This window comes from Carassius gibelio, chromosome A9, assembly GCF_023724105.1.
Source record: "Carassius gibelio isolate Cgi1373 ecotype wild population from Czech Republic chromosome A9, carGib1.2-hapl.c, whole genome shotgun sequence".
NCBI lineage: Eukaryota > Metazoa > Chordata > Actinopteri > Cypriniformes > Cyprinidae > Carassius > Carassius gibelio.
In genome coordinates, this window is record NC_068379.1 from 11,328,473 (window position 1) to 11,349,672 (window position 21,200).

Sequence of the window (21,200 nt, forward strand, 5' to 3'; positions counted from 1 at the left end):
TAACAAAATGTGTTTTTGAGAAGAAAATTATCCATTTGGCCAATTGTGTTTTGTAGGTGTTAGTCTGTGTTAAGAGTTTAGAAAAAGTATCTGAAGTATGGTTAAGCGCTTGTTAGCGATTGAAAAAAACTGTAAAAAAAAAAAAAATGCAGCATAGTGTACTTGAATGTGGACACAGAAGATGAAATATGACAGGACTAAATCCATGTTTATTACCACTGGTGTGTCAGCAGGATACAGGACTGCAGCAAGACTTCAACTCGTGGCTTATAGAGGTGTAAAGTGGCCCTGGTTTCCCAGGCCACTTCAGCAAGAAAACATAACTACACACAGACACACTGCTAATGGATTTAAGCATGCCCCTTTCACATTCACACTAATATCAGATATAGAAATGCTCAGAGAATTTGTATCTTCGGTTACAAAACTCAACAAAACTACACAATGATCATGGCTACAAATGCAACAACACACTAACACTAGCAAATATCATAACTGCGCTCAAATACATGAAGAGAAAGTGTTTGTCCACATATGAGGACTTTTGATTTAGTTAAGAGCTTGCGGGGAAGGTCATTAAAGATTCATTGGCAGCATAAATAACTCAGTAATATAAAGATCACATTGATTTCTCAGTACAGGATACAAAAACCCAAGTAAGCAAACACACACAAACTTGCTGCAAAACTGGTGAAGCATGGCAAGATCTCCTCCAAGCTTGGGTCACATAACATGTCCAGTTAGCAAGACATCAGGGGTAGCAAGCAAACAAGTTCTCATTCAGCACAACAGATGACTGGAGAATCAATATCTTTGCCATACCAGCTTGAGTTCAGTCCTTATAAAAGCTCACATCCTCACTAAACCTGCTCTGCTCTTGTTGCTATGATGGTACGTTTTGATCCAAACATGAAAAGACCCCAGTTAAAAGCCAGTGTTTATGGCACATATATATAGAATCATTTTAACTTTCATTTGTCTCATAATGTATAAAAATAAAACTATAATCACAGAGGACTGAATTGGTATTATGCATATTCTGAGTCACTTTTGAGTGTTGCATTAGATTACAATTCACACTAGTGAGCATTAACATCCACTTTCAAATCACCAAATGCCAATATCCAAGATTTCCAACTATGTCCATGAATACAGTTCATTAAGAAATAAAAATCTGTGCAGAGATTATTGCATTTCAGGTTAAAAAGGACAGAAATTCTCCTTCACTGAATAAAACTGCATTTTACTAAATGACCAAGACAAGTACGTGTACATGATTCCATTTCCACAGTGAAGTACAATAATAATTACATATTAAAATCTGAAATGGCTTCATCAAAATAGAAAGAAACAAACAAATAGGTGGACAGTAATACTTTGTAAAGCTAAAGGTGAAAGACAGCACACAGGTTCATATAAATCTAACCTGAGCAAGAGGGGTTAACTATGTCAGCCTCTTTAGTGTCAACAATAACTGCATATGGAACGAGTGCATATGTTTTTTGTTTGTTAATGAGAAGCATAAAATACTCCTTTAGTCTAGTTTATTTTTAACTTTTTAGTTTGTTCCCGATTTAAACAAGCAGATATGGTGCTGGTAGGAGTTTGACTCTGAGCAGCCAGGGTTGCTCAGCTGTTAAAGTGTATTCCAGCATTGAGAGGAATATTATTCACTTTTTAAAAAAATAAATACTGTTTGCTTAACTATATAGATCATGAAGCTCAGGTAGTGCTCACTATTAGACTATAGAGACTTGTGAGCTCATTTGGGATATGACTTCAAGGCCCAATCCCAATTCTACCCCTTAGCCCTTTTCCTTGGTTGGAGGGGTAGGGGTAAGGGAGAGGGCCAGATAGCCCTTAAAATGAAGATTTTTCGGGACCACAATTCAAACGAAGGGGTATGAATTATCTCGGCAACATGGCTGCTACAGCGAACAAAAAGACACATAAATGTAAGCTTGTTTGGCATAAATAAAGATTTTAACGAAAAGTAATCATTTGTTTTATGTTACATTCAATTGTGAGTTCATATTAACGGTCATGTTAAAGAAATGTTTGCAAAAAATCGCTTATATTTGCTAACGTCATATCATTACAGACTGCATGATAGTGCCACAGCATATGTCTGATCAGGATGATAACGGCCGTAGACTAATCCCCCCAATAATTAGAAATCGCTCAACCATTTACTCAATTATTGCCTATTCGTGAGAGAGAGAGAGAGAGAGAGAGAGAGAGAAATGGAGGTTGCGTGTATTTGCGTCTGTACGTTTATCTTTTTAGAGTGAGTTTACTTAAAAACAAATTTAAAAACAAAGTGATTGTGTCCTTTTGTCGCTGTAAAATATAATGTAGCGATTCAGTATTTAAACTGTATTTAATAAAAGTCATGGGGCAGCGTTGACAAGTTTATTCTCTCCTGGATGTGTGAGCTGCGCGATTTCCAATATGTGTGTGTGTGTGTGTGTCAGTAAGCAGCTCATTAATAGAGAATGTTAATTAAAGGCTCTAATGCACACCAGCATATGTGTGCATTGTATGAGCTAGACGACAAACGCTGATGACGTGTGACGTCATGGTAGTGGTGTCCCGATCCTTAGGGGAATATCTTCTCCCCTACCCCTTGGGACTCTGTTTTAAGGGACAATGGGAAGGGGAAGGGGAAGAGGTATAAAATAGAATTGGGATTGGGCCTAAAACATCTCCACACAAAATGGGACAGGGTTCAGAGTGGCTTGTCTATAAACATCTACAGCAAGGACTTACTCTGGGTATGTTACTAGTTAACAGAATACCATTTATTTAGTCAAAGGTTGATGCAATCTTCTTAAACTTGCACCATGTCAAATATGAGTCACAGTGAGGACACCCAAAACAATGCAAATACTAACTTGTCAAAAGCTTTCACAAACATAACCAGCAGACTGCCTGTGGCTGTGCATGTGTTGGTCTAGTACAGTGTTTTTTGAAGGGAAGCAGTAAGGAGTTATGTAGAAGGGGTTTAACAAAAGATCAAGCGGATCACAGGCTTTCACATCCTCTGGGTGAAGTTTTCAGGAAAGACCCCTTTTTTCCCAAGATCTTTATTCTGAACCCAGTCAGACTCTCTGACTCCCATCAACCACCCTTCATCCTGTAAGCACAGAAAGACAAGTTAGGTGATCCTAACATCAAGATCTTGGTAAGAACTGGTCGAAACAAACGACTATACTAACCTGCTCTTCTGGGTTTTCATAGCTCATTACAAGCACCACATCTCCAGCCTTCAACTCCAACTCATCGGAGTCAGTGGCATTGTAGTCGTGCATCGTTTTCACCTATATTCACACAGATACCGGTCTCACTTTTTCTGCTTCAAATTCTGATTAAAAAACCAATGATAGTTAAATTAAACCATCATTTTTCACTTACTTTAAACAGGAAGGATTCTGGCATCTCTACACTCTCTGTGGTCGCCTGTGCAGTCTGGATTAAACAAGAAATGTAAATACAACAACATACATAGACTTCATATGTTTTAATGTATTATTTGAATAATTAGCATCAAAACATTTAAGGTTCTCCACTTAGTGCCTGACAAGCTGATTCTACCCTTTCAAAGTCTGCATCTGCTACTTCAGTCCACCAGAGGCAGTGATAATTAATTAAGACCTGTTATTATTTTTGCAACAAGGGCTGCATTTATTTGATCATAAACACAGTAAAAACAGCAACATTGTGATTTTTTGTGAACGGTAGTTTATGTTGATGCAAGGTTTGAGTCACTTATAGACTTCCTGTATGTCTTTTAGGCTCTTGCTTTGGGTTATCAGATTTTCACTTTTGGATCATACGCTATGCCATTTTATTTATTTACTCATCACTTACTTCATTTTCAGCCACCACCTCTTCTGTAACAGCTGCCTTTTCTGTGGCCTGCAAAAAGGGAAAGACCGGGAGATAAAGAAGGAGAGAGCCAATACAGATTGAGGAATAAAAGGCAGAAATACCAAGAGAGAGCCAAGAATTGAAAGAGACAACAAAAAGATGCAAATTACACACATATCCTCATAACATAGCAAGCCCAGCTGTTGCTGTTACTATTACTACAACTACTACTACTGCTACTACTAGCACTTCTACCAGCATTCTCCCAGTTGCCATGCTAAGCATCTTTACGCTCCCATCCAGAGTTTCCTGCAGGAGCATGACCTCAATATAGCACAGCTCAGCTCCTGTTAGCTTGCTCTATGAGATTTGTACCTGAGCCCCATCATCGTCACACCCGGGGGCCTGCTGGGTAGAATCACTGACATTCCCCTGAGAGCCATCATCATCCCAGGCGGGGTATGCGGTCGGAGCATGTACAGGTTGGCTACCATCATCATCCCAGGTAGCCTGAGTGCCATCATCGCCCCAGCCAAAGTGCACAGGCTGGGTATCATCATCGTCCCCTGTCTGAGGCACCTCAGCTTCATTCTGTGTTTGCTACATGTGCCATGGAGGTGGGCAGGTACGGCGGTGATGGGAATGTTGGAGAAGGGGGCATGTGGGAGCAGGGGAAAAGCATGAGCAGGGATCATTCAGAGTGGAGAAAGAATGAGAAGCCAGAAAGACTGTGAAACACAGCACCTGAACACAGTACTGGAGGTCATCTAGCCTCTATGGAATGACGTGCGACGTGCAACATTAATATCATGGACAGTTACTTAAGCGGGAAAGACAGACATTTACAATCTTTAGCAGGAAAGCTTTGCAGTGAAAGGAAATTTAATGGAATAGCTTTTTTGCAACTGTTTGACACCATACAGAGGCAGAACGATTTCTCTAACCATTACATATATTGAATGATATTGGCTAAAATAGCGTAAGTAAATAGCGCCCATTTTTGTGCCCATGGGCGTGCTGATCTAAAAAAGAGGTTTGTTCAGGTGTATTGCTGGCACAATGCTATTTTAAGAAGCTGAAAATAGACTGTGCCATAGACGAACTCAAATCTGGTCTAAAGTCTGGCGAAATGTTTTTTCTTTATTATTTAAACAGCGTGTTAGTATAGGCGGGTCCACGGTGCGCGTACACACTGCTTATTAAACACAGGGACGCAAAGCAGCACACAAACATGCCAAATATTAAATTAAAGGATTGCAATGCATAATAATTTTTTTGTAGTCTAATTAAATATAAAAATGCCTACATGTCATAATGGATAGTCATCGCATGTATAAGAATTCGGCTATCTATTTGCTCACACACGAGCAGCTCCGTTTAATCTCGGAGACGCATTCTGTCTTTGCGCTTGCCAAATTCCGACATGTAAATAGCAAATCCGTCATGGCACGAGCGCAACTGGCTCTTAAGGGGAATGAAAGATGAGACTCTGATTGGTTTATTGCACATTACGCCCAAAAAACACCCATTAGACATTAAGAGAATAGGGACAACCTGTTTAGACCATGCGCCCGGGCGCACCAACCGTTTTTCCGTCGGTAAAATAGCAAAAGTGGATTTGGACATGCCCTGAGTGCACCTGCACTGTGCGCTTTACACTTTGCGTTTAGATCGTTAAAATAGGGGCCTAGAATTTTGAGCAAACATAAAGGCACACTCACCTCCCATGAATCCCAAGTCTGTCAAAATACACAAAAACTAAGCAAAATTAATGACTAGACAGAACAGATTTGTCAAATTGATTAAGAGGCATTTACACTGAAATTACATTGCAAGAATATATGAAACACTAGAACACTGCTATAAGGTAAACTGAATAATAGTTGAATTAAAACTATGAAATACTCTTAGTTCCTCTAATTCTGACAGACCTGTGCGGCTGGTGTGGTGGCAGCCTGAAGTGAGTCCAGATCTATGTCAAGCAGATTAGCAGTGGCTGGAGCATCATACTGATAAAAAGAAGAAAGTTTCCTTCTTCATTTTTGGTTTTATAACTTCAGTGAGCATTTCATATTATTAATGGACCAATTTTACTTGTTGTGGGCAGAAAGATCACAGCACACAAACAGAGTAGCATCACATTAGTGAAATTCCAGTGAGATTCTGCAGGAAAAACAAAGCTCCATTGCACATTTAAACTCTGTTGGTCAACATGCAGGGAATTCATTTTACTGACTTAAGTGTGTGTGTTGCACTGCATGAGGCAAATGGTGGTCACACTAATGATTGATTTTCAGACCCCCGGACCCCCAATACAGTAAAACTGCACATTTTAGAGTGGCCTTTTATTGTGGCCAGCTTAAGGTACACATGTGCAGTAATCGTGTTGTCTAACCAGCATCTTGATTTGACACACCTGTGAGGTGGATGGATTATCTCAGCAAAGGAGAAGTGCTCACTAACACAGATTTAGACAGATTTGTGAACAGTATTTGAGAGAAACAGGGCTTTTGTGTACATAGAAGTCTTAGATCTTTGAGTTCAGCTCATGAAAAATGGGGGCAAAAACAAAAGTGTTGCGTTTATAATTTTGTTAGTATAAGAAGCATCTTCATTCCTGAAGACGAGGAATACAGGAGAAGAAGGTACTGCTGACCTGTGATGGCGAAGTGACACTGATGTTTGGAGTGGCAGCCTCACCAAACAGATTGATAATGTTCTCCTGCTTCATATCCTTTGATGGAGTAACTTTAGGAGGTGGAGGAACCAAAGGCTTTAGCTAGAAACACACATAAATATGAAATACAGTTTCATATTTCATTGACCAAACACTGCAATACTGAGAAATCATGGCAATTACAAATTTTTGCTCAAGCATATATATATATATATATATATATATATATATATATATAGTATTGTTCAAAATAATAGCAGTACAATGTGACTAACCAGAATAATCAAGGTTTTTCGTATATTTTTTTATTGCTACGTGGCAAACAAGTTACCAGTAGGTTCAGTAGATTCTCAGAAAACAAATGAGACTCTTAAGGCTGTGCAATTGGGCAATTAGTTGAATTAGTTGAAAGGGGTGTGTTCAAAAAAATAGCAGTGTGGCATTCAATCACTGAGGTCATCAATTTTGTGAAGAAACAGGTGTGAATCAGGTGGCCCCTATTTAAGGATGAAGCCAACACTTGTTGAACATGCATTTGAAAGCTGAGGAAAATGGGTCGTTCAAGACATTGTTCAGAAGAACAGCGTACTTTGATTAAAAAGTTGATTAGAGAGGGGAAAACCTATAAAGAGGTGCAAAAAATGATAGGCTGTTCAGCTAAAATGATCTCCAATGCCTTAAAATGGAGAGCAAAACCAGAGAGACGTGGAAGAAAACGGAAGACAACCATCAAAATGGATAGAAGAATAACCAGAATGGCAAAGGCTCAGCCAATGATCACCTCCAGGATGATCAAAGACAGTCTGGAGTTACCTGTAAGTACTGTGACAGTTAGAAGACGTCTGTGTGAAGCTAATCTATTTTCAAGAATCCCCCGCAAAGTCCCTCTGTTAAAAAAAAGGCATGTGCAAAAGAGGTTACAATTTGCCAAAGAACACATCAACTGGCCTAAAGAGAAATGGAGGAACATTTTGTGGACTGATGAGAGTAAAATTGTTCTTTTTGGGTCCAAGGGCCACAGGCAGTTTGTGAGACGACCCCCAAACTCTGAATTCAAGCCACAGTACACAGTGAAGACAGTGAAGCATGGAGGTGCAAGCATCATGATATGGGCATGTTTCTCCTACTATGGTGTTGGGCCTATTTATCGCATACCAGGGATCATGGATCAGTTTGCATATGTTAAAATACTTGAAGAGGTCATGTTGCCCTATGCTGAAGAGGACATGCCCTTGAAATGGTTGTTTCAACAAGACAATGACCCAAAACACACTAGTAAACGGGCAAAGTCTTGGTTCCAAACCAACAAAATTAATGTTATGGAGTGGCCAGGCCAATCTCCAGACCTTAATCCAATTGAGAACTTGTGGGGTGATATCAAAAATGCTGTTTCTGAAGCAAAACCAAGAAATGTGAATGAATTGTGGAATGTTGTTTAAGAATCATGGAGTGGAATAACAGCTGAGAGGTGCCACAAGTTGGTTGACTCCATGCCACACAGATGTCAAGCAGTTTTAAAAAACTTTGGTCATACAACTAAATATTAGTTTAGTGATTCACAGGATTGCTAAATCCCAGAAAAAAAAAAAATGTTTGTACAAAATAGTTTTGAGTTTGTACAGTCAAAGGTAGACACTGCTATTTTTTTGAACACACCCCTTTCAACTAATTGCCCAATTGCACAGCCTTAAGAGCATGCATATCATGAATGCTGGGTCTTGTTTGTTTTCTGACAATCTACTGAACCTACTGGTAACTTGTTTGCCACGTAGCAATAAAAAATATACTAAAAACCTTGATTATTCTGGTTAGTCACATTGTACTGCTATTATTTTGAACAATACTGTATATGTATGTATGTATGTATGTATATATATATGTATATATATATATATATATATAAATATATATATGGAAAATGTTCATTCTTATTTTGTGAAAACTGTGCTGGGAAAGTTTTTTTTTACTGATATTTTTGTACTCTGCATTATCAAAAAACATTTTTGCAAATCACTAGCTTTTTTTTCCCTCAAGATACTGGGCTTTGTTATTGTACATGGCAAATACATGTTGATTTCTAAATCCATACCTTGGACGGAGATTTGGGAATGGCTGGCGGTCCTCCTGGGCTCAACGTGTGATTGGCAACTTGTGTTCTGTCACTGGAGCATAAAGTACAGATAATGATATACAGTACCATGGCTATGAAGAGCCCCTCTTTGTCATGCTTTGATTAGGCTCAACCCAAGCACCAATACTTTACACTGCAAGCCATAGTTTTAGATGACCAGTGTAACCAAAAGCCTATCTAGGATACCCACAAGCCAGAACTGACATAGTCCGGATAGTATCAAACTTAACAGTTAATCCATGCAGACAAAGTTACTTCCTGAGCAAACTCATTCTGCTCATGCAATGAAATCAAACACACTGTGAAGGCATCACAAATTTCAAAGAATGCAAACACAATTTCGGAATGCAAAACTATAGACCAACGCTACTTTTGCGTCATCCAAGGGTAACGCCCCTTTTTTGGGGGAAACAAATGGATTCCCCTGATACAGAACTCGCTCTAATTTCTTGATAGCAAAAATGGCACAAACGTATACACTTTCTTTGCCGGCCGAGGACCATGAGAGGTATTTAAAGAAGCTACTGGATATGGTCTTTACAGTGATGTCCCTTTGAAATGGTCGAAAACTGGATTAATTACCCCACGCAGTGGCCAAATATGGACATCTAACGTTACAATTATCTCGTGGAATCACCAAGTAGCCTATTTTTTGTCATTAACACACTCACAGTATGATAAACTAGATGATGAGGCCATGTCAAGAGGAGTCGGTGGTTTACTTGGATCATATTTCACTTGATTTAAGCTATTGACAGTTTTGTTGTAGTTAGAAATACGAAGCTGCTAGCAGCTACTGTACGTGATTAACGTTAGCCCTCATTAGGCACGCTACATTGGCTGTTAACTGATTTTACGTTTGAGATATTCGCAGACTAGGACTAAACAATATCTGTTTGAAATTGTGTCTGACAGGCCTGTACACATCAGAAGCAATGAAAAATAAAAGGTCACTGGAGCGAGTTCTGTATCGGGAATCCGTTTGTTTTCCCCCAAAAAGGGGCGTTACCCAAAAGTAGCGTTGGTCTATTGCTAGAAATTATTCCTGTATAACTCCTACAGTTTCAGTGCTGCAGACGGACTGCACTAACCATTGTCTAGCTGGGCAGCACTTGAGGGGACGCAAAAGCTTCAGTACAGAATGCAGACACACACACACACACACCACTGTAGGGCTACCAAGGTTACCTCTTCTGGGCTGCTGATGTCCTCACCCCTTGGCTACCTTTTTTTCTATGAGAGTGGTGTTGGGGTTTGTTCATTTATTTAATGGTATAAACTGTAATTACTGTATATGTAATTATACCAATACTAATTATTGTCATATGCACAATTTAGACACCAGTTTGAGGCAGAATGGATAAAAATTAACCAGCATGGTTAAAATTTACAATAAATTAAATTCAGTGCTTATAGATGAAACGCTATGTGTGTATGCTGCTAATAAATTTGACTAACCTGGACATATCTTGATTTTCTAATTTCTCCAGCGTATCATTCAGATTCTGATTAATCTGTAAGAGAAAGGTTCATTCATGCAGACCAGTCACTAGTCAGGTGATCATCAGATTTACTTTAACCATGTAATTCTGTCACTTTGGAAGGCTTTTGTGTTTCAAACACATTCAAATGTACAAATTCACATTATTTCTTATTTACATGTAATGCTGATAATCTTTCATCATATATATTTACTTAAAGTATCACTTAGATAAAAAAAAAAATATATTTGAATAATTTAGTATCACATTAACATATTCACCATCTCCATTTTTTATTGATTTTATTTTTTAGAATTATTTATTTTAAATTTGACATTTTTAGAATTTTATTACTTCTTAGCTTTTCATTAAACTCACAAACTCACCATGCACATTACAAACCCCAGTTTGTAAAAACTTGACATAATGTAAAGTTGAATGCATTATATGGTGTTAATTACAACAAACTGAATATATTTTCGAACTTTTTGTATCTTTATATCAATATGGTAAAAGATTATCCAATTCAAATCAATGTGATAAACAATCTAGGTCAAAAGCAATCATAAAAATAGTCTGATTCTATTAACTAAAATGTGTAGGCAATACCGAATGGATTGTGTTACTAACTAAATTTTTTGTCATATATATATATATATATATATATATATATATATATATATACTGTATATACATTACCAGACTATTTACTTCTAATTAAATTACAATTTATATACAAAACATAACCATCAATATCTGTCAGTTGATGGGGTTATGCTGCAGTCCTTACTTTTCCCATTTCTCTGTGAAACTTCTCCTCCAGACCAGCCATACTCTGGAATGTATTCACATAAAAGCCAACACGACTGGAAGACAGCAAACACAATCTTAGCCCTCCACAAGATGACAACAGATCTCAGTCTAAGACGGCACACCCATGGACCATTTATGACACATCTGGTGCAAACTGCTTCACAGGCTTCTACATAATTTCTGTGATTCAGGGTGTACTGGTACTGTATTTGACAGAGTGACAAACACAGAGGCTCATGGCACTGAATCTGTGAAATATGTTCAGACTTTTGATTGAGGCACCTGCTCGTAGCAATTAAACTACATATTAATTATTTAAAAACAGATGCATTTTCCACTAATTTCTTTGAAACACAGAACAGATCTGTGAAAGTAAGACAGTAAATAAATCCAGACCTGTTCCACAGAGATGGCAGTTCCTCCTGCAAATCTATATTAATCTCCTCAAACACTTTCTGTGCTCTTTCCAGCTCTTCCTCTGCCTATAAACACAGCAAATTACATTATCACATGACATGGAGTTCAATCATCTCATTCACCCACGAGGCAAAACTCAAATGGGTTTGGAACAACTTGAGGGTAAGTAAATGATGACAGACTATAATTTTAAGTTATCGTGTGTCACCTGACTCCTGGTGAGGTTGGTTTGAGCCACGTTATGGGCAGACAGGATGCCCTGTGCCCAGCCTGGGGCAGCCCTCTCCAGCAGGGAAACTGGCTACATAGAGAAAAAAATCAATAGAAAATACATGAAATATAAATCTTCCTCCATTTGAACTGACTGTAGAAACATTAAAACAACATCAAAACTAAGGGCGGCACCTTGGTGATCTTGATCCCCTCCTTTTTCTTGCCTTTGTTCACCGCAGCATAGTTGTGTCGTGCGCTGTCATAGTCCACCAGCTTCCTGTCGCGCTTTGCAATACGAGCCTGGAAAGAATTATACAGACATTAAACAGAAAATCACGGCATGATATGCTAAACTACAACATCATCATGGGATCTTAGTACTTTGATGTCAGGAAACTGGCCCAGGTAAGTGTCCATGGATATAAGCGCATGATCCACAAGTTTCTGATGGAAGTCTGTCCAAAGGATGTCTGAATCCTGTTATAGACACACAACAATAGAAATAAAATATCACGATGGTGCAAAACCATCTGAAATACATCACAACTTCACATACATTCACAGAGACATGTACTGTATCTACAGAGACAACTACAGAGCAGCTGGATCCTTAGTGTTTAAAACTATTTAGGCTAATTCTAGTGTCACTACTTGTGTGGCTAAATAATACTTTCATGTGGTTACTGCTGAAAAACCATATAGCATTTACATGTTTACAAACTAGCTATGAGAATAAACAAGGAGTCAAAAGCTAAATTATAATCAAAACCCCTTGAGTTACCTCCCATCTGTTTCCTCACTCCTAACATTCCTTTCAAAGAAAGCAGAAATCAAGCAAAAATGGTGGACATGTAGAATGTGCACACATACAGTACTGTTCAAATGTTTGGGGTCTGTAAGATACAATAAAAATAAATAAATTTTCAGTATTTCACAATATTATTGTTTTCATTACATTTTAATCGATTACATGCAGACTTGGCGAGCATAAGAGACTTATTTCAAAACATTTAAAAAATTGTACCAATCCCAAACTTTTAATTATATTGTAATATGTAATAAAAGCATGGTGAAATGACAGATGGGCATGAACTAAAAACAATAATATGGAAAGGAAAAAAGCTGTTGGGGATACCTTGTGCCATATCTGCCCTCAATTAAAACTGTTAAAGCAAGCTTATGTCATTCTTGATCATCTGTTTTACTCTTGAAATTATACCCATGAAATTGTTTTCTGCAAGTTTCTGTTCTGTGCTGAAATGATTTCCTTTTGAAATATAAAGCGAGACAGAAATAGTCATTTGGAAAAGATCTGCTTCTTGCAGTCAGCTGTAAATGATATTGGGGAATTTTTTTTTTCCTATCTGTCGGTCACTACGAGTTATGTCGACCGACAAATGGGGTCTCACTTGGGAGGCCAATCATCTCTGATTTTAAGAGAAAACGCCAATGAAATTGGCAAGTGGATTAACACACCTGAGCCACTCCCCGTGCCAGCGGGTATAAATAGGGCGACAGGTGCATCCACTCATTAGATTTTTGCTTCGGAGCCGAGTAGTCGATGAAGAAAATCACTACAAAGCCATCATCTTTGTTTTTGCTTAAACTGTTCCTGGTCGGTGTGACGGCGCGTTACAGCGGTGTCCCTGCGAGACGGCGATTCCCCTGGGCGCTTCGGCTAAAAGAGACAGTTCTAAAAGAGCAAATCACGGACGATTCGCGTCTTTTTCAAGATGCCGTTTCGTCCGTGTCCTTCTGGATGCGGTCGTTTCCTGTCTTCGGTTGACGGTCACGAGCGTTGTCTGCAGTGTCTGGGCGTCCAACACGCTGAGGCTGCGCTCGTGGATGATTCATGCGTCTACTGTGGGCGTATGAACATGGCAGCGCTGCGATCGCGTCTCTCACTCCTCAAGGGGAGTGCAGCAGACCCCTCTGTCGCCCCCCGTCCCGGTCTCTATGGCTCGAGCAGAGGGCCGCCGGCTGGCGCTCTGGGAGATCTGAGGATCACAGTGAGAGCTTCTCCGCCGGGCCACGCCCCACGGACCTCTCACTCCTCACGCAGCGACTGTCCCGTGCAGCTGCCGATTGATTCTGCTGGGCCGTCTCATAGCGGTCCCAGCGTGTCTTTCGGTGCGCCGCCCGAAGACCAGATGTCGATTGCTGCATCGGGGGATGGGTTATCGACCTCTGAGGATGAAGGTTCGGCGGGGCTGCCCCCCTCGGGTGTTGTCGCTGCTGCCGAATCGGACTTGGAGTTGTCGGCCATGCTTGCCCGGGCAGCCGTGAGTATCGGACTGGAGGTGACTACACCGCCCAGTCCCGAGCCCTCACGGCTGGATGATTGGTTTCTCGGCGCGGGACGCGGCTCACAACCTCGTTCTGCTCCGGTGCCTTTCTTCCCGGAGGTGCATGAAGAGGTGACGAAGTCGTGGACGGCCCCTTTCACGGCCAGAAGCCGCTCTTCTCCCTCTTCCATCCTCACCACCCTCGATGGCGGGGCAGCCAGGGGGTACGTAGAGGTTCCCCAGGTGGAGAGGGCGGTTGCAGTGCACTTGTGCCCACAAAACGCCGCCACTTGGAGGAATCGTCCGCGTCTCCCATCCAAGGCCTGTAAGCTAACGGCCGCACTCGCTGCCAAGGCTTACAGTGCTGCGGGCCAAGCTGCCTCTGCCCTGCATGCCATGGCTATCCTGCAGGTACACCAAGCCAAGGCACTCAAAGCCATGCACGAGGGTGGTACCGACCCGGGGTTGATGCAGGAGCTGCGCACGGCAACTGACTTCGCCTTACGGGCAACGAAGGTCACGGCGCGGTCCCTCGGGAAGGCGATGTCCACGCTGGTGGTCCAGGAGCGGCATCTCTGGCTGAACCTGGCTGAGATGAGGGACATGGACAAAGCGCGCTTTCTCGACGCCCCCATCTCCCAGGCAGGCCTGTTCGGCGACACTGTCGAGGACTTTGCCCAGCAGTTCTCGGCGGTACAGAAGCAGACTGAGGCCATTCAGCACATCCTGCCCCGACGTATCTCTCCGGCTGCCACCGTTCCGTCGCGGGTAGCGCCTCAGCCTGCTTGTCGCCGTGGGCGCCCCCCTGCGTCCTCTACGCCAGCTCCGCCCCGTGCTGAGAGTTCTTCGAGGCCGGCGCGTCGAGCCCCGCGCAGGAGAGCGGCGCCCCCCATGTCACTCCCGGCTGCGAAGTCCTCGAAGAAGTCGACCAAGCGGCCCTGACACGGGCAACTCGGAGATGCGGAGAACTGCTCTTCAGGAGATGGCGAAGACAGCGCCACTCCTTCCCCCGGAGGAGGGCCGGGTGGAGAATCTTCAGTTTCTGTTTTGTTCTGTTCCGCCACTGGCCGCCACTGGCCTGGCGAAGGATGCAATCGAGCCGGTCCCTCCAGCCGAGATGAGGACGGGGTTTTACAGCCCTTACTTCATCGTGCCCAAGAAAAGCGGTGGCCTTCGACCTATCCTGGATCTGCGAGTCTTGAATCGGGCCCTACACAAGCTCCCGTTCAGGATGTTGACGCAGAAACGCATTATCAAATGCGTCCAGCCCCAGGACTGGTTTGCAGCGATCGACCTGAAAGACGCGTACTTTCATGTCTCTATCCTCCCTCGTCACAGACCGTTCCTGCGCTTTGCTTTCGAGGGTCAGGCATGGCAGTACAAGGTCCTCCCCTTCGGGCTCTCCCTGTCCCCCCGTGTCTTCACGAAGGTCGCGGAGGGCGCCCTTGCCCCACTCTGGGAAGTGGGCATCAGGATCCTCAACTATCTCGACGACTGGCTCATTATGGCCCGGTCCCGAGAAGAGTTGTGCGATCACAGGGACTTCGTGCTTCGGCACCTCAGTCAGTTGGGGCTTCAGGTCAACCGGGAGAAGAGCAAGCTCTCCCCTGTGCAGAGAATCTCTTATCTCGGTATGGAGTTAGACTCGGTGAGTATGACGGCACGTCTCACCAGCGAGCGTGCCCACTCAGTGCTGAACTGCCTGAGTTCCTTCAGAGGCAGGACAGTGGTACCGCTGAAACACTTTCAGAGGCTCCTGGGGCATATGGCATCCGCAGCCACAGTCACGCCGCTCGGGTTGCTTCATATGAGACCACTTCAGCACTGGTTACACTCCCGAGTCCCAAGATGGGCATGGCGCCGCGGTACACATCGTGTCACCATCACACTGATGTGTCACCGCCTATTCAGTCCTTGGTCGGACCTTGCTTTTCTACGGGCCGGCGTGCCCTTAGAACAAGTGTCCCAGCACGTTGTTGTCACAACAGATGCCTCCAACTCGGGCTGGGGCGCGACATGCAACGGGCAGGCAGCTTCAGGGTCCTGGACAGGACCTCGACTGCTTTGGCACATCAACTGCCTGGAGTTGCTGGCAGTGCATCTAGCTTTGCGACGGTTTCGTCCGCTAGTGCTGGACAAGCACGTGTTGGTCCGCACGGACAACACTGCGGCTGTTTCGTACATCAACCGACAAGGCGGGTTACGATCACGTCGCATGTCTCAACTCGCCCGTCATCTCCTCCTCTGGAGTCAGACGTGGCTCAAATCGCTGCGCGCTGTCCACATCCCGGGGGAGCTCAATCGTGCAGCCGACGCGCTCTCACGACAGCTCACTTTCCCCGGGGAATGGCAACTCCATCCCCAGACGGTCCAGCTGATCTGGAGTCGATTCGGGGAAGCCCAGGTAGACCTGTTGGCTTCCCACGAGTCCTCCCACTGCCAGCTGTACTATTCCCTGTCCCAGGCCCCCCTGGGCACAGATGCACTGGCACACAGCTGGCCTCGGGCTTTACGCAAGTATGCGTTTCCCCCAGTGAGCCTGCTCGCACAGACACTGTGCAAGGTCAGGGAGGACGAGGAACAGGTCCTGTTGGTTGCGCCTTACTGGCCCACCCGGACCTGGTTTTCGGAACTCATGCTCCTCGTGACAGCCCCTCCCTGGCGCATCCCCCTGAGGAGAGACCTTCTCTCTCAGGGGCTTGGCACCATTTGGCACCCGCGTCCAGATCTCTGGAACCTCCACGTGTGGCTTCTAGACGGGACGCGGCAGACCTAAGTGATCTGCCCCCAGCGGTGGTAGACACTATCACTCAGGCTAGAGCCCCTTCTACGAGGCAGGCCTATGCTCTGAAGTGGAGTCTGTTCACGAATTGGTGTTCTTCTCACCGAGAAGACCCCCGGAGATGCCCGGTCAGAGTCGTGCTTTCTTTCCTGCAAGGTAGGCTGGAGCGTGGGCTGTCACCCTCCACCCTGAAGGTGTATGTGGCTGCCATTGCAGCACATCACGATGCAGTGGACGGCCGGTCCCTGGGGAGGCATGACCTGATCGTTAGGTTCCTGAGGGGTGCCAGAAGGTTACATCCTCCTAGGACACCCCTGATTCCCTCCTGGGACCTCTCTATTGTCCTGGCGGGACTTCAGAGGGGTCCCTTTGAGCCGCTGGATTCGGTTGAGCTGAAGTTCCTGTCTCTCAAGACAGCGCTCCTGATCGCGCTCACTTCCATCAAGAGGGTCGGGGACCTCCAAGCATTTTCGGTAAGTGAAGAGTGCCTTGTGTTCGGGCCGGCCTACTCTCACGTTGTCCTGAGACCCCGGCCTGGATACGTGCCCAAGGTTCCCACCACTCCCTTCCGAGATCAGGTGGTGAACCTGCAAGCGCTGCCCCTGGAGGAGGCAGATCCAGCCTTGTCGTTGCTGTGTCCCGTAAGAGCGCTTCGCATATACGTGGACCGCACCCAGAGCTTCAGAAGCTCTGAGCAGCTCCTGGTCTGCTTTGGAGGTCAGCAGAAGGGGAAGGCTGTCTCTAAGCAGAGGTTGGCCCACTGGATAGTGGACGCCATCGCCTTGGCTTACCATTCCCAAGGCGAGCCGTGCCCCCTGGGGGTGAGGGCCCACTCCACATGGAGTGTGGCCTCCTCCTATGCGTTGGCACACGGCGCCTCTCTGGCAGACATTTGTCGAGCTGCGGGCTGGGCGACACCTAACACCTTTGCGAGGTTTTACAACATCCGTGTAGAGCCAGTTTCCTCCCGTGTGTTGGGTAACAGGTAATTGGCGGGAAGGGCTGGCTGGGTGTCTCGCTTGCTGCGCCATTCCCCCTAACACGGGGATGTGAGCGCTTTCTTCTCCCAGTAGAGTTCCCCGGTTGGCGTACCCTGGTCGAGCATCCTCCAGCACCCTCGGCGTCAGACTTGGCGGAGCAGTCTGTCGCCAGGCCCAGTACTGGCGTTAGCATGCCCGGAGCCGGTCAGCCCCTGTACTGGGCTAGGTGTCCATATGGCTGGGTTCCCTACGGGTAATCCCATATGTGTATTCTTCCACGGTAAGGCTTCCCTCTTGGCAAACCCGTGTCTTCCCTTGACAGATCGCTCTGTCAGTCTCTTCTGGCAGCCGTTCCATCCCTACTCCTAGGTAGGACCTGCCTCAGAGACCCTTTCCATATGTAGTACTGCCCCCTGGGTCAGTCCATATCGGTATATCCACATGTCACCTCCCTACGGGTAGGATGTGGTCTCCGTAGCGGCCTTTCCTAAAGGCTCGCTTCCCCATTGTCTTGCCAGCTAAAAGAACAAATAGGGAAGATTTGAAGCAATCTTTCTCCGAAGGTTGAAATCCCTTCCATTTACTTATGTGGGCGGAACAGCAGCATGGCCTTCTCCAGCAGCGATGTACTCACCCTTTGGCCCCTTCGGTACCAAGGTCAGTGAATTTGCGCTGGGGCTTTGGGAAGGTTACGACCTTAAGCGTAGCTTTTGTGGCACGCCAAGGCTTGTCAACAATTGCAGCGCCTCAGGGTTGTGACGAGGTTCAGGTTGTGGCGTTTTCCATAGGACCCCATTTGTCGGTCGACATAACTCGTAGTGACCGACAGATAGGGAACGTCTCGGTTACGTACGTAACCCTCGTTCCCTGATGGAGGGAACGGAGACGTTATGTCCCCATGCCACAACCTTGAACCATTCGCTGTTGCCGGGACACGTTCTCGGCTCCTCAGCGTAAAACCTAATGAGTGGATGCACCTGTCGCCCTATTTATACCCGCTGGCACGGGGAGTGGCTCAGGTGTGTTAATCCACTTGCCAATTTCATTGGCGTTTTCTCTTAAAATCAGAGATGATTGGCCTCCCAAGTGAGACCCCATTTGTCGGTCGACATAACGTCTCCGTTCCCTCCATCAGGGAACGAGGGTTACGTACGTAACCGAGACGTTCTTAATTGACCAAGATTGTTACAGTGCAACATTTTGGTCTATTTTATGATAAATACTATACATTTTAGATGTATAAAAGGGATTAAAAAAAAAAAAAAAAAACATGTAAGAACATGCATTTTTATTTCTAAATAATTTCCTCTGAATGTATAGTTTATAAAGTCAGACAAAAACAACACATTTTCTCATATGAAAAATAGGGTTCAATCTACTCCTTAATTACTAAAACACATTTTACTGACAATGACTTAAGTACAAAATAACCTCCAGGAGTGAGTCCACATCCTTTTTGCCATACCAGTCAGCCTCATACATCTCATCCAGGCACTCGTACAGATGTTTAGAAGACTCATGCATGGCTGGGGGAAACCATGAGAAAGACATCAGCAAGGCTAAGAAAACAACAAATTTCATTCATGTTGCATTTAGATGTGTAAATTTGTCAATTGATAATCTCACCTTTCACAGCAGCCAAATAGGCCCGAAGGTCTTTCTGCAGTTTGGTACCCTCGACCTATGTGAGCACATGGTACAAAATTGAAACAGAGAGTCATAGACTAAGATGAACATTTGAAAAATTAATGAGTTAGAAAAAAAATCCTTACTAGCTGTTTGTTGAAGTTGATCACACCCTCTTCAAATGCCACATCTTTAGTCTCATCTGCCTTGCCAAGCTTTTGAAGAACCTGAGAGAAGATGATTGCATTATTGACCACATTGCTCATATATTATAAAAATAATAATAATAATTTGTTTTTCAATGTGCAGTGACAAACCAGAGAGAGAGCGCTTCCTTGCATTGATGAGAACGACACAGGTTAAACCTGGATACCTGTATTATCCTATAAATGTGTCTGCAACATAAAAGACTGCTGCTCTTTAGAAAGCAACAGCACCAGATTCAAGTCAAGCTCCTGTGGCTGCACAGATGACCACAGAGACATACTAAATGTGACTATATTTACTAAATGCTGTACTAATATTATTGCTAAACTGTCAATGATGTATTGCTCAAAGACCATGAAATCTCTAATTTCCATAGCCTTATTAAGTGACAGTTGGTGTGAAGAACCCAAGCATCATTCTAAAGTAAACACAGAATTAATAGTCAGAAAAGCCAGATGGCTGCATTTAATCCCAGTGATAACATTTATGACCACAACTTACTTTTGAGTTTGAAGAGTGTAAAAAAAAAGCTGTTGGTCAATTGTACATAAAGTAGCCAAATGTCAGGCTGCGGTAATCAAAAGTGATGAAGGATGATGGGCAGATGCAGCAGCTCATTTACCGTGGTGAAAGGAAGTCCGACTCATTTCCGCGAATCGGTTCTTTAGAACAATTCGTTCGAAGAACCGGTTAAAACAACGCAATTGCGCAAATGACCAAATGACTAGTGATCACATTCGTGAACGAATCGTTTGGACTTGTTTTATTTTTAACTGATTCATTTAAAAAAAGATCCTACTCAAAAGAACGATTCGTTTACGAATCCGGAAATCGCCACCGCGCTGGCGCGCTCACCTTTTGGGAGAGTACGGTTAATGCAATGGTTCAAAAACAATAAATTGGTTGTTTAAGCGTGAAACACACAGAGCGAAGGCACAAATCTTGTTTTTCAGAAGCAGCTTTCTATTTGTTTCCATAGCAGCACTGCAGTGAAATAAACAGCGACCTTGCATCTCCAAAATGGTCTTATACATAAAATTCTTAAAACATCTGCAAGTATATGGAAAATGGCAAATGCGTGTATTTTAGTATTTGCTAGTCAGTAACGTTATATGGATGAGCTTCGATCGGCTCTGATTGAACGCGTTTTTATCACGATAGAGGAGGTTTTACTAAGATGTAGATAATACTAAGATCCGTTTTGAGGTTATGTAATTGATGTATATCTGGTTATTTTGGTGTCTTACCTTTTCCTGAGCCCTGGTAATTTTTTTCTGTACATTGCTTGCTATTTTTCCTGCGGAGACCCCTTTCCCCATCGGTAATTCAGCCATGTTTGTCTTGATTGTGTTATTTGCTAGAAACGCTTCAAATGAGCATGTGTTAAAATGTATTATTCAGCATATATTCGCTCAGGTGCATTCAATTGTAGGCCTTATAATAACACTCGCCCCTGGAATAGAATAAACCCGCACAAGCACACACGACACAGAGGCTCGTTCACCAATGACAATAGCGCAGTCTTAAAGAGACAGTAAACTATTTTCCATGTCGCACCAACGAGGCCGCCCGCAACCCATTATTTTAGGCCTCTTGTCGATTTTACAATGAAATGGGACATATAAATAAACTTGAGATTGTTCATGTGGCTCAAGTGGTAGAGCATTGCATTGGGAACCCAAGGTTGTGGGTTTGATTTCCAGGGAACACGTTAGGCA

General features: G+C 43.8%; 2 protein-coding genes across 5 annotated transcripts in view; one reads left to right on the forward strand and one right to left on the reverse strand.

Annotated features, from left to right (window-relative positions):
- Window positions 1-21,200, forward strand: part of LOC128019619 (transmembrane protein 198-B) — a 138,039-nt gene that overhangs the window by 75,333 nt on the left and 41,506 nt on the right. The gene's annotated exons all lie outside the window — the stretch shown is intronic.
- LOC128019617 (myc box-dependent-interacting protein 1) lies at window positions 188-20,987 on the reverse strand. 4 transcript variants are annotated; one of them, XM_052605697.1, is made up of 20 exons: window positions 20,730-20,987; window positions 19,593-19,670; window positions 19,422-19,502; window positions 19,276-19,330; window positions 19,081-19,175; window positions 11,984-12,079; window positions 11,795-11,902; window positions 11,598-11,690; window positions 11,369-11,454; window positions 10,950-11,025; window positions 10,137-10,192; window positions 8,637-8,709; window positions 6,527-6,649; window positions 5,802-5,879; window positions 5,592-5,609; window positions 4,246-4,470; window positions 3,871-3,918; window positions 3,415-3,468; window positions 3,219-3,320; window positions 188-3,136 (listed from the first exon to the last, which is right to left on the reverse strand). In XM_052605697.1, the coding sequence occupies exons 2-20, from the start codon at window positions 19,614-19,616 to the stop codon at window positions 3,035-3,037; spliced, it is 1,593 nt and encodes a 530-aa protein (XP_052461657.1). In that variant the 5' UTR covers window positions 19,617-19,670; window positions 20,730-20,987; the 3' UTR covers window positions 188-3,034. The 4 variants fall into 4 exon arrangements, with proteins under 4 accessions (XP_052461657.1, XP_052461655.1, XP_052461656.1 ...); XM_052605695.1 differs by lacking the exon at window positions 19,593-19,670; XM_052605696.1 differs by lacking the exons at window positions 5,592-5,609; window positions 19,593-19,670.

Bases quoted from the DNA above. Each gene is read 5' to 3' on its own strand.
- LOC128019617 (XM_052605695.1), bottom strand. From the start codon at position 20,816: ATGGCTGAATTACCGATGGGGAAAGGGGTCTCCGCAGGAAAAATAGCA. The intron at 10,193-10,949 runs GTAAGGACTGCA...TTTCTCTTACAG, and splicing joins TTCACAGAGAAATGGGAAAA to ATTAATCAGAATCTGAATGA. The intron at 8,710-10,136 runs GTTAGTCAAATT...TTTATGCTCCAG, and splicing joins GAAAATCAAGATATGTCCAG to TGACAGAACACAAGTTGCCA.